This window comes from Dermacentor albipictus, chromosome 2 (genome assembly GCF_038994185.2).
Source record: "Dermacentor albipictus isolate Rhodes 1998 colony chromosome 2, USDA_Dalb.pri_finalv2, whole genome shotgun sequence".
Taxonomy (NCBI): Eukaryota; Metazoa; Arthropoda; class Arachnida; order Ixodida; family Ixodidae; genus Dermacentor; species Dermacentor albipictus.
The window spans coordinates 62,116,168-62,129,560 of record NC_091822.1 but is presented as its reverse complement, the minus strand read 5'-3'; the positions used below and the strand labels follow the sequence as shown (position 1 = coordinate 62,129,560).

Genomic DNA, 13,393 nt, shown 5'->3' with positions numbered 1-13,393 from the left:
CACTTGTTACCGTCCACATTTCGCCCATTTATATTTGCGCTGACTTATTACGCTAATTCTGTGGCTTTTTTCTTCTTGTTCTTGAAGATTGTGACTATGCCTACTGCTTAATATGTTCTAAAAATTATGTTTTACAATTGTTTGTCGTGAGCAGAGCAAGGACAGCGGCGAAGTGTCGTATCCTGCTCACCACACGGCTTACGACACTCTCCGCCTCTACAACAATTGGACCGATTCTCGCCTAGCGCCTTTGTGCGCCCGGCTTCATGGTGCAGCGCTCTGGCTCGCTGCGGACGCACCTCTCATACCAGTCAATTTCTCAGCGTTTGCACTGCGTTTGGAAGAGTCCCTGGAAGAGCTTCGAAAGTCGCCCTCGGCGCTGGAGCTGGAGCTGAATGGCGTGTCTCTTGGTAGGTAAAAAAAAATAGCCTTCAGAAGTGTTGCGTTCGGAGCTTAGTTAATTCAAGCTGCTGTATTCCAACGTTCCTATTTGCGCACATGGGAACCTGGTACTCGCTTCTAGCGCTTGCGAAGGTCTGTAATCTGCAGAGAAAATTAGAGTGCCACTTACAAAATATCTGCGTCACGTCATTGGTGGTTCCAGTGTTTGTTTTCAAGATGATTTAAAACAACGGAGATAAAGACGGGATGTAAAGATTTACACTGTTACCGCGGCGCGAAACCACGAGCTGCTCTTTCTTTGAAAATTTATAACGCTGAGCAATGTCTGCATAATTCTCTAGTTCCTGAAGCAATGTGCAAAGACCGTCGAAACGGGTGTCTTAGTTCAAGTGCGTGATTAGTACTAAGCGATAATAATACCGCACGTAGGATAGTACGTTTAGCGGCTGAAATTGAATACTAGCTATATTTCTGTAAAGCGTTCTTTAAAGCGTTTTATGAAGCGTTCTCTAGCGTCAGAAATATTGTTTCATTGCGGTTATCATTAATTATGTATTTCCCACAGGTATCAGTAAATGACGCTTTTAGTTTCGAAGTACTACCCATTTCTCGGCAGGAAGTTTCAAACTTCATCGCTTATGGATCGGCCCCCTTTTTCTTTGTCTGGGAGCCGCGCATTCGCTTCTCCGCCTTTAGCCTGGCTGCTTTCCTTACTTGCCCTTCCGAAGATCATTACCGAAATTGATGTTTTCTCAATGAAACAAATTGTGCGAGCTAAAATCAAAAGTTCTATCTTGTTTGCATGTTTGGCCTGATATTTCGAAGTTTTATTGCTTAGTACTTTCGTCTTCTTCTGTCTAAGTTTGCATATAGAGCTGACAGGCTTTGTACCCCTTCTGGTGGCAGCTGCTCACTAGGTTTGTTTTCTTTCTTATCCTTTGATCGTTTTCACAAATAATAATAATAATAATAATAATAATAATACTTGGAAATTATTTGAACAAAAATGCGTGCACCATACGCCGCGTGGTCCTGCAGTATTCCAAGCTTGAGTCCCTAATATTAACAAATATAGAACACAGTCATTGTACTTTTTTTTTGCAAGGATAACAGGTTAGTTGCCGGTCATGATTTGGCAATGCTTGCCATGTGAGGTCCATTGCATTATTAGTAGTTTCAAAATTCCGTTACCATCATCGCGGTCCACTGCGATGACTTGGTTAGATACAGTTACCCTTTTACTGCTTCTGTAAGCCGACCTATTGTTTGTATCGTAGTTTAGTGCTTTACAGCAAATGTGTAATTACTAGTTCTGCCACTAAGCATAGATAGAGGCAAGTTTACGCCGTCCCCTCTGTTAAGCGTGTGCCTAATGGTGATGTCAAGCCCTTTGTTGCGTCGCCAGTCGCATTCCCTTGTAAACATAATTGCCTTCAAAATAAGGACCAGTGCATTTCCCACTGTTCGTATCTTTCACGCGGTGACGTGCAAATGCCATTGCTGCACTCACGCTTAGACTTGTTAAGCTTGCAATTTCGATGATGCACATGACTAGGTTGCCCTGCACAAAAACTACAAATTACGGAAACTACAACATGAGGACTGTTTACTCACCTCGATGATCAGTCATGCCAGGACTTCGTCGCAAACCTTCCCTTTACTTTTCCATTTTAGTCACTTAACCGTGGTGTCAAGTACGTGACGTCGTGAAACGGCTAAAGCCGCTATTCACGGTAAGTAAAGGTGGTGCGGCTGCCGGCAGCATCAATCCGTGGCGACTGTTGCAGAGGCAACTAATAGCCACGATCGAATCGTGCATGTATGCTTCACACTGAAGAACGCATAAGCGATTGCTAGAGGCGCTTTATTTCGCCTCCAAACTACAAAAGCACAGGGTGTCTCTATTTATGCAGTCGTGTTTTGTGCAGCGCTGAGCAATATAATCTCGTTCAATTGTGGCTAGCGCTTGTTGCGCTGCCGCTGAGCGCTGCGTAATCGCTAAGAGACAAGGGGGGGGGGGGGAAGGGTAATTCAGCTCTGTAACGTTACGTGACGCAACCACGATTCGATCATGACGAAGGCCGTAGTGGGCTATCCCTCATTAATTTTAACCACCAGTAGATTTTTAACGTGCTCCTAATGCACGGGGCACGGGCTTTTAGTGCATTTAGATCCTATCGAAATGCGGCCGCCGCGCCCGGGTTTTGCCCCCGCGACGTCGTCTTAGCGACGCAACACCATACCCGCTAAGCCACCGCAGACAAATGCAGCCACAATGCGCCGCGATGGCCCCAGCTTTCGCCCTTTCGTCGTAGACTACAATGTATCAGCTGGGTCTGCCCACCGGCCCACCGGTGGCGCAAAGGGTTCCTACAGCCATGCGCTGCGAGTATCGCGTTTCAGTCGCTTAGTCCTGAAACATCGCGCCTCCCGTCGCTTTTCTCGAATCTGCTCAAGTGTCAGCCGGTCTGTCACAGCGTAACGTGTCTAATCTGCAGATGCTTTGCGCTTGGCGATCGAGCACTTCCGGAGGGCCGCTGACCAGTGGACCGCGCATCTGACCCAGCTTAACGAAACGAGGTGAGACCCAAGCATTGTTTAAATTCAACCTTGTAGTGCTAAAAAGAATACGTAAAGCTTTTCACGGATAACTACACAATACTAGGATGTAAAAAAGACGTCGAATTAGGCTAGGGCTGGGGGCCTGAAGTTAAGCTACATGACTAAGGGTGTTCGACTAGCGAAATTTCGAAGTTGACTTGAACGTTAATGTTGCAGGAAAACAGCTTTTGAATATCCAATTTAATACCGACATTTATTTTGTATTTCAAGCAGAATTAGTAAAGAGAGGTTAGGTAGAACTATCTCTTGTAAAAGAAATGATTACGGTTTATTATATTACATGTATCTCCGTTCACAACTACACTGCCGATCAACTGAGGAGCTTGCTAATGAGAAACTGGAAGGTGAACATATGTGGTACACCTAGACCATGACAATAATGAAACAAAGTAACTAGGCGTCACCAGATGAGCGTAGACTGTTGTGTTTGTTGAAATTTAGCGTGTTACTGCAACGCCGCACACCAGTTTAAAGGGGCGCAAACATTGTGAGGCATTAAAGGAATAAATTGTTGTGCGTAAATCGCGACAGCGATATTATAAGCTATCTAAAAGTGAGGCATTCCATTTAAAATGAGTGTTAGCACGTGAACAGAACATCTTTGAAGAGGTTGTGCTTTGCTTATGAAGTGGAGCTATGCGCAGGAATGGAGGCTTTCCTAAAACAGAATGAATCGGAACAGTCATTCTTAAAACCTATTTATGACATCAAACGGTTCTGCAGCGCTGAACCGTACGCGTAGCTGGGTTAGCCACGCAAGTACGTAAGGCTCTGTGTGGATGCCGGGTTGCGGGTTCGGCGACAAGTGTGTCCAGTTCGGTTTGGCTGAAGGTACATATAACGGAAGTTCAAAATTAGGCTTTATGCTTTTGTTAAAATTAGGCACTGGGAGGCACGCGAATACACCTGTGCAAATAAGTTATGTGGTCAGGAGGACGCAGATTGAAATGATAATTATCTCCGTCGGCTGCCCAGGTAACTAAAATTGAATAATTAACTTTTTGTTGACTGCGGTAAGTGGGTATATCTGTACTAAAAAGTTAGAGGCAGTCGTGTTTTCACACGTATTAAGTTGTAAAAAGTTATTTTACACAGTTAGTTGGAAGAATTTTGAAGTTCATGGTTATAGCACACGTCACTAATCATTGTCGTTATTTTAATACACGTACGTATGAAGCACTTTACAGCGACCGAATTTAAGCCTGTTTACAGCCACGCTACATCATTATTACACGTACCATTGTCACATCACCGCACCATGTGTTTGGCGCTCTTTGGACAGCACTCGCCCATGCGCCAGGAAAATTTATTAGCACCTCTAGGTTGTTCATGATGTGTAACTGCAGAATGTTGCGTGTATATCCCCAAACGTTCATTGTAGCCAATTTGACATTTTCGCGTTGTATTGCCTGTGAAGACCTAGGTGCTGGCAAAACGCTAAGTGACTGAAAATAACACTTTCTTGGGCGAAGTTGTACCTAGAGAAGCACGCAACACTCAAGGCACAACGCTAGCAGGCGAGGAGAGTCGTCGATTGTAGAAATTTGATCTCCATGGGTCGAGCTCATCGGCAATTTTTTACTCATGAATCATCATAGCGTATAGAAGCGTAATCACTGGTGCTGGCGAGGTTGTAGAATGTAGACTACTATTCGCGTCGCGCAGGCCATCTGATTGCAGAAGAAGATTATTTCGCTATAAAACTAACAAGAGGATTCGAGAAAGTTCGGATGCATGAAGATGCATATTGATCCGAGCGGGAACTTTGTAACACCTAGTTGTCGGTGATTTCCAGGACCAGTGAACTCCGCGCCATCAACGATCAAATGTCGTTGGCGGAGCACACAATGTTGAAGCCAACGGGTCTGCCCGGCCGTCCTCTTACTCGGCACGTCCTTTGGGCACCGTCGGAGTTTGATCCGCGTCGTGTCACCGGATTTCCGGTGTTTGCCGACCTCCTGTTCTACATCTCCCAGTTGCCTGCGGAAACGCGCAACCACGGGTGGAAGAACGTGCGCTTCTACCTGGCAGACGTGCTCGTGGCTCTCAGGGAATCCGCTGCGGTTCTTCGAGTGCCGTCGCTGTGACACGGCTCTTCACCGTCTTTCCCTCTCCACGGAAAAAAAAAAACGGAAACAGTCGTTTCTGTGCCAATAAACTCAGAATGCTTGGCGATAGGTGGCTGTTTCAATTACCAATGAACCAAAAGCAAAGAAACCTAATGGGTAAATCAGCTGTTTCTACTGCGGGCAAATGACAAGCTTGGAGGTGAGTGGGTCCTCGATTGGCAGCTCGATTTGGCACCTCTTAACACATGTAGTCGACGGCACGTGAAAGAGCCATTAAACTGATGATGATGTGTGGTGTTTTATGGCGCAAGGGGGCCAAAGAACGCCAAGCCAATGGTAATGAAATCAAAGTGAAGCGTTAAATTACAAGCAAAGGATATTACACGGCTGCAAAGGGGCCTAAAAGACGGTTACTGCAAAATGCGTAATAGCTACATGTAATAAAAGTATGACTATGATTTTGAAGCCTGCCAAGGACGCGAAAGAAGCATTGTAAAGGAATTACATCGTGCTAAAATTGGTCATCTGGATAAAAAATTTGAAAAAAGCACTACGGCCCTAACAGAGTCCTTGAGGCGCAAGGACCTGAAGGCGGGTGCTGTAAAAGGACTACTATCACAGCAGTATCCTCTAGAGAGAGGATACGCTACGATACTGTTGGGCTATTACCATGTAAAACCACATCATTCAAGAAACCTAGGACAGCTTCGGTAGTAAAAAGGGGTCCCATACCAAGAAACATAACGGGATGGAGGGGAAGATAATATCGGTATGCTAGAGGAAAATCTTTCCTTCTTTCTCTTTCGGCTTCCCGACACTCCGCGAGGACATGGAGGACCGTGAGCCTTTCACCACATCTACCACAGGTACGAGGTTCGTTGCCTGTAAGCAGAAAATTGTGAGTACCATATGTGTGTCCTATTCTAAGTCTACAGAATAGGACATCATACCGTCTTGTTTTTGTAACGGGGGGCCAGAAACATATCCTCGCCTGAATAAAGTGCAGCTTATTATTTGTTTCTTTGTCCTACATGCGTTGCCAGTAGCTTCGCAGTTTCATTCGCAAGAAAGGCTTGAGGTCTGTGGCAGGAATAGCAGTGGTGGAATTACCAGCTTGAGGTGTAATTGATGTGGCCATTTGGTCGGCCAGCACATTGCTTTCGATACATCTAGGGTCAGGAACCCAGCGTATTATTACATGTCTACGAGCTGAATAAATATTGCACAAATACAAGTAAAGCTGAATAAGAACAGGATTTTTGTGTTTTCTTAATGACATGAGCGCTTTTACGACACTTAACGAGTCCGTGAATATTATCGCTTTCTCTATTTGAATTTCTTTATGTGCTTTACCGCAGACAGTACTGCGTAGGCCTCTGCAGTAAAGATGCTTGTATGAGGGTTCAGTACACCTGCGTCAGAGAAAGAGGGTCCAACAGCCGTGTAAGACACACCAACATGCGATTTTGACGCATCGGTGTAATATTCTGGACAACAGTACTTCAATTGGAGATCATGGAAATGCATTCGTATTTCGAGCTATGGTGCGTATTTTGTAACTCTTACAAAAGGTATATCACATTATATCACCTGCCAATCACAAGGCTATAGCTGTTTCACTGGAGGCATTAAGCGGTTTTCGAAGAGTGGAACATCTATTTCCCCGCTAAGCTCCCTCACACGGAGTGAGAAAGGTCGATTACGGAAACGTGCAGTACATGTCGAATCGTTAATACTTTCACAACATGGATGTTCAGGATTACAGTGCACTTTAAGGAAATATGTGAAGCTGGTGTAAGATCTCTGCAGATTGAGTGACCACTCATTCGATTCTACATATAAGCCTTCAATGGGGCTAGTTCTGAATGCGCCTGTGGCCAGATGGATACCCAGGTGGTGGACGGGATCCAGCATCTTTAGTGCACTCGAGGCGGCAGAGTTGTATACCATGGCGCCATAGTCTAACCGTGATTGAATGAGGCTCTTATAAATATTCATTATACACTCCCTGTCGCTACCCCGTGTTGAGCTACCTCGGTCACACCAGGGTGCATCTGCGATGAAAAGACTGGCTCGGACGCTGTTCTGGTGGCCTAGGTTGGATGGTGAGATCGAAAGTCTCGCACGTTCGTGCATCTCATGTGTACAAGCTCAGCCAATGCCCCATCGACAGGTTCCTATCTGTTGGCCAGAAACGGGAACCAAATGGTCAAGGCTTCACATTGATTACGCCGGACCGATAGAGGGACGCATGCTGTTGATAGTCGTCGACTCGCATACTAAATGGATTGAGGCACTTCCCGTCAAGTCGGCGACCACAGAAGTCACAATTGCGCGGCTTCGAGAATTGTTTGCGCGTTTTGGCTTGCCGCAAACAGTTGTATCAGATAACGGGGCTCAGTTTGCAAGTCAGCAGTTTTCCCAGTTCATGACTGTCAACAACATAACTCATCTACGTAGTGCGCCGTACCACCCACAATCTAATGGTCTCGCAGAGCGTGCGGTCCGCACAATAAAGGATTTCCTTCTTGAGCAATCGATGGTAAACGATCTCGAAACAAAACTAGCTCGAGTGCTCCTAGGTTATCGACGTACCCCCCTGCCATGCGGCAAGTCTCCTTCAGAGATGCTGCTGAACTACCAAATTCGTTCGCGCTTGGATACTTGCGTTCCTTCTCTACCTCAAAGTTACTCGCAGCCTCCCAGATTCCAGTCCGGCGACCAGGTGTGGGTGCGCAACTTTGGCCAAGGGGAGCGTTGGCGTCCAGGCATCGTCAAGAGCATAGAGGGTTCACGCCTTGTAACGGTCGACACTCCAGATGGCCTAGCCAGACGTCACTTCGACCAAATTTTCCGTCGCGTGCCTGTGTCACCCGTGACCCCAAAAGCGGAGGCGTACGACTCGCTTCAACCCAGCTCGAACAACAAGCATCGGCCCACGTCAACGCCAGAAGCCCGGTGCAGCCTGGCCACTCCAGGAGCAAGTGGCGCTGCGCCTGTTCCTTCGACAACACCTCCAACGTCCGTCCCAGCCGAACAGGCTCTCTCTCCCCCAAGTCCGCCGGTCTTACGGAGGTCTACCCGACAACGAAGACCCGTTCAAAGACTGCAGTTTTAAGGAAAGGGAGAAGTGATATGAAGTGCTGTGCCACACGTGTCAAACATGATTCGTTCTTTTTATGTTACGTCATAGGCAAGCAGCCTATATATCTAGATCACTGTCGCTGAAATAACGCAGTGCGGTACGTGCTCTTGGATCGTGTCCGTCACTCTGCCACCCGCTACAACAGGTGGTAATGAAGCGCGGAGTGTATTCATCTGAACTATAAAGAGTGTGCAGCTGAGCACACCTCCCTGGGGTACACCTGTTTCCTGTATAAATGGACGTGAGAATACATTCCCGCCTTTCACGCGGAAGGTACGATACGACAGATAACTTTCTATCAGGTTTAGCATATTGCCACGGATGCCCATTCCCGACAAGTCCCGCAAGATCCCGTATCGCCACGTTGTGTCGTACGCCTTCTCCATATCGAGGAATATCGATAAGAAAAACTGTTTGTGTACAAACGCGTCAGGAATATTACCCTCAATGGCCACGAGATGGTCGTTTGTGGACCGACCCTCTCTGAAACCACACTGGTAGGGATCAAGTATTTTGTTCATTTCAAGGATATGTATGAGTCGCCGGTTAATCATGTTTTGAAACAGCTTTCAAAGGCAACTCGTTAGAGCTATCGCGCGGTAGCTTGCCGCTGACGAGGGATCTTTACCTTGTTTCAAAACGGGGACCACGATCGCTTCTTTCCATGCAGGTGGAAGATATCCAGCAGCCAAATAGTTTTAAGAAGTGCAAGTAGTGACAGTTGCGTGTCAGTGTGTACGTTCTTAATCATGTCGTACATTATTGTATCAGGTCCCGGTGCAGAGCTGTTGCATACGATCAAGGCAGCTCTCAGCTCGGCAATACAGAAAGGACGGTTGTATGGTGCGTTTTGTGGGGATTTCCGCTCAAGTGCCTTACGTTCTTCTATTTGTGTGTACTTGTTGAAGGATTTTGAGTAGGGTATTGAGCTTGACACATGCTCACAGTGCTCACCTAGGGTGTCTGCCGGTTCTTCTGAGGTACTCCCTTGATCGTTCACCAGAGGCAACGGATTTATTTGCTGCCGTTTTACCTTCCTTACGCCATTCCAAACTTTCGCCTCCTGTGTGTACGAAGTTATACCTTAAAGGAACCTTACCCACCTTTCTCTCCTCGCCTGACGTCGTATTCGCCTTCCCTGCGATTTTATGTGTTTGAATTCAATTAGAGTTTTTGTATTCGGCGATCTGCTCAATATTCCCCATGCCTTATTCTGCCTTTTTCGTGCACTTCTACTGTCATCATTCCAACAGGGAACACGTCTTTTAGATGAACCACCATTCGTTTGCGGGATGAACTTTTCAGCAGCATCACCAATAAAAGCGGTAAAATATGCGACAGCATCGTCTATACTAAAATTGTTTATAAAATCGGGTGATAAATGAGTTGATTCCTTAAATTGCTCCCAGTCAGCCGATGCTAATTTCTAAATGGGAAGGCGGGGAGGGTTGTCATGCTGCGTTATTAAGTTTAGTGTTATAGGGAAGTGGTCACTTCCAAATGGATTATTCATCACATTCCATTCCAGATGAGGGAGAACAGAAGCGGAGCCTATTGCTAGGTCAACGGATGAATATGAATTTTGTTGAATGCTGTAATATGTTGGTTCCTTCTTATTAAACAGGCAGGCACTAGAGGTCAGAATAAAGTTTTCAATGAGACGGCCTCTTGCGTCGCAACGCGCGTCTTACCACAACGTGTTGTGGGCGTTAAAATCGCCCACAAGTATGTAGGGTTCCGGGAGCTGTTTTATGAGGTTATAGAAATCGGCTTTTGGGGGTGATAGCTTGGGGATATCTATATGGTACAAACAGTTACCAAATTATTGAAAAGAATCGCTCTAATTGACACTGCCTCGAGGGGCGACAAGCTACGGACTTGTCAGCAAGGATTGCTATACCGCCGGACGAGGTGTTAGCCTCATCAAGGTGCTTGCGGAAAATGGTGTACTGTCAGAGGAAGTTTGTGTGTTTCGATTTTAATTGTGTTTCCTGTAAATACAGCACTTTTGCATTGTGTTTGTGGAGAAGTTCCTGCACATCATCAAGGTTTCTAAGAAGGTCTCTGACGTTCCATTGAATAATTTGTGTATCGATATTGGAATGAAGGTTTTGCTGTGCGTGCAGAAACAGAAGTACTGATAACAGAGATTAGATTACAGGGCTCTTTCCAGGCCCTGTAACGGAGGTTTTGCCATTTTTGGAGCGTTTGATGGAGCCTCGCCGCCCCTTAGGCGCTTGGTTCGCCGTGAGGTTAGGTGTAGTGTCCATTGCCTCTTGTGAGGCGCCGGATACGCGCTCTTGTCAGTGAGAAGTTTTCCGAGAGAGTCCCGCCTCAGAAGACCCCTGCGCCCACCAGCCCGGAGGTCGATGGGGCTCCCTGTGGGATTGAGCTGCGCCGGCCGTTGCCAGCACTGGAAGTGCCCGGGGAGGTTCAGGCAATCTCGGCTGCGCCTACCTTCGGGGCCGCTATCGGTCCTGCGGGATCGCTGCGTGTAGTGCAGGTTGCCGCAGATAACTCTTGTCGGGCCGGCAACCCAAGGGTGTCAGGATTGGGGGCTCAATCCCATCGTCCGTGGTCCTTTGCCAAGATTGGAGTACGGCATGAATTCGAAGGTAGCTGGCCCATGCCGTCGTCCAACTTATTTACGCTGAGATCGTTGATGAAGTGAAGAACTGCTTCTCATCGAGAACGAGGAAAAGGGTTTATTTACAGAAATTAAATCAGTCTAACATGACTGCTTGAGAAAAAGAGTAACAGTCCAACATGACTGCATGAGAGAAGTGACTCAGTCTAACATGACTGCTCAAGAGAAGTGTCCTCAGCATTCGCACAACCACAGTTTTTATACACTGGATCCGCCGGTCATACGACGCGGCGACTGTTCGTTTACTCATCACCAACTCGCCGCTGCTCTGCAGATCAGTTTACGTACACAAAGGCAACCGCGCTCTGATGCCCGACGGCGTTGGCGGGGTGCCGAAGCGTGAGACGCACCAAAATACGTTGTCCCCACGGCAGCTTGTCCATGCGTGTCAAATCAGCTCCGCGTTGGGGAACTCCAGAATCATTGTTCACACACGCCGAACTAGTTCCGTCACAATGTCGATGGGGCGGGTGGGAGGCGGCGGATTCCAGCGCAAAGGCCGCTTCTTTGAACGCCTCCCAGCTGCAGCGACGGAGAGGGAGAGGTGCGCGTCGTGTCGCCCTGTCGTAACTGTGTGGCAATCTTGTTTCGCAGCTCGCCATTCTTGACAGCGCCTCCATGGCCCGGAAAGTCTCGACTGTCTAGCGCTGACAACCGCTAGGCAGGAAGAGAACGGCTGCTGGTCAGGGGGGGGATTGATGTCTTGGCTCGCAGCGACCACTTGTGCATTAATGTCACCGCCCCAAAACATCCAACAAGGACAGGCAACTGCAAAATGAACCCCACAACACGGCTCTGCGCCGAGATGACGTGCATTGGCTCTCACTTTAGACTCGCTAGGCTTCAAAAAAACACAACAACAACATAAGTGCAGAAACAAAAAAAATGCTACATTTCACTATGCCAATTTCTGAAGCAATTTCCTGCTGACAAATTCAGCAATTAATGGAGGGAATTCTGCTGAATGAGAGGGGATTTTCTTCGCCTAAAGAAAAGCTAACACTAGTAACCCTAAAATTTAGGCGGGACCCTCAAACGCAGAATTCAAATTAGCCTGCTCAAACCATCCGCATTGCTATGCAACTTTCCCTTCTTATATCTAACGGAGAAGTTGTACTCTTGGAGAGTGAGGCTCCATCGGAGCAAGCGGCCGTTTTTGTGTGACATTTGATTGAGCCACGTCAGAGGACAGTGGTCGGTCTCGAAGATGAACTTCGCTCCGTACAAGTAACACGACAACTTCTGGGCGGCCCAAACCAAACAAGCGCATTCCTTCTCGGAAGCGCTGTAGGCTTCCTACCTTACATTTAGTTTACGGCTGGCATAGAGGATAGGATGCTCCTCGTTATCGTCGCCGACCTGACTAAGTACCACGCCCATACCTCTGTCGCTTGCGTCGCATTGAACTATGAATTCCTTTGTGTAGTCTGGCGCGCGAAGCACAGGGCGAGAAACCAGTAGCGTTTTCAAACTTTGGAAAGCGTTCTCTTTGTCCTTATCCCAGTGTACGTTACTCGGTGCTCCCTTTCGGAGGGCGTCTGTTAATGGACTTGCCAATTGCGAGTAATTCGGAATGTACCGTTGATAGTACCCCACAAGTCCCAAAAATGAACGAAGGTCCGTTTTCGTGCGCGGCTGAGAAAATTCTCCAATCGTAGCTATTTTCAGCTCAGCCGGCTGTCTCATGCCCTGACCGACAACATGACCCAGATAAGTAACCTGCGAACAACCAAACCTACACTTTTCCGCTTTCATCGTTAAGCCGGCTTCCCTCAACCGTGAGAACACCTGTTTGAGGTGCGATACGTGTTGTTCCCAGCTGTCCGAAAAAATGGCCACATCATCAAGATAAGGCAAGGCGAACTCCTGCAAGTCTTTTAGGACAATATCCATTAATTTAGAGAAGCTAAACGGCGCGTTCTTCAGCCCGAAGCTGAGTGCGAGAGGGCGAAAAGTGCCTACAGGCGAGATGAATGCGGCATAGCGGCTGGCACTTTCTGAAAGGGGAACTTGCCAGTACCCCCGCACGAGATCTATAGTTGAAATGTATTTAGCAGCGCTAACTCTTTCAATTCGTTCCTCAATGTTGGGTATCGGGTACAGCTGATCCCTAGTGATGGCATTTAACTTCCTGTAGTCAACACACGGACGAGGGTCCTTGTTAGGGGTTTCTACGAGTATTAGCGGTGACGTGTAGTCACTCTCAGCGGGCTCAATAACTCCCAACTCTAGCATGCGCTGTATCTCTGCCTCCATAATCTCTCTCTGTCTTGGAGACACCCTGTAGGGTTTTGATCTTACTGGTTCGGTAGAGGTCAGCTCAATTTCATGCGTTATCAGTTCGGTTCTACCCGGCCGATCGCTGAATCTGTCGAGATATTCCCCTAACACCCCTTTTAGCTCATCTAGCTGCTCGGGTTTTAGAGCGTGCGAGCTTACCGACTGTTCTACTACTTCTTCTAGGCCGATTTCAGAGTTGGAGGTCGCCCTATATTCGTCAAACTTGGT

The 13,393-nt window shown here is 47.3% G+C and overlaps 1 protein-coding gene across 3 annotated transcripts in view; it reads left to right on the top strand.

Annotated features, from left to right (window-relative positions):
* Positions 1–5,193, top strand: part of LOC135908990 (aminopeptidase NAALADL1-like) — a 78,618-nt gene extending 73,425 nt beyond the window's left edge. For all 3 annotated transcript variants that reach the window (XM_065440854.1, XM_065440853.1, XM_065440855.1), the window contains exons 16-18: positions 155–410; positions 2,901–2,982; positions 4,820–5,193. In XM_065440854.1, coding sequence (XP_065296926.1) covers positions 155–410; positions 2,901–2,982; positions 4,820–5,111 — 630 coding nt within the window. In that variant the 3' untranslated portion in view covers positions 5,112–5,193. The remainder of the gene's footprint in view (positions 1–154; positions 411–2,900; positions 2,983–4,819) is intronic.
* The last annotated feature ends 8,200 nt before the right edge of the window (positions 5,194–13,393 follow it).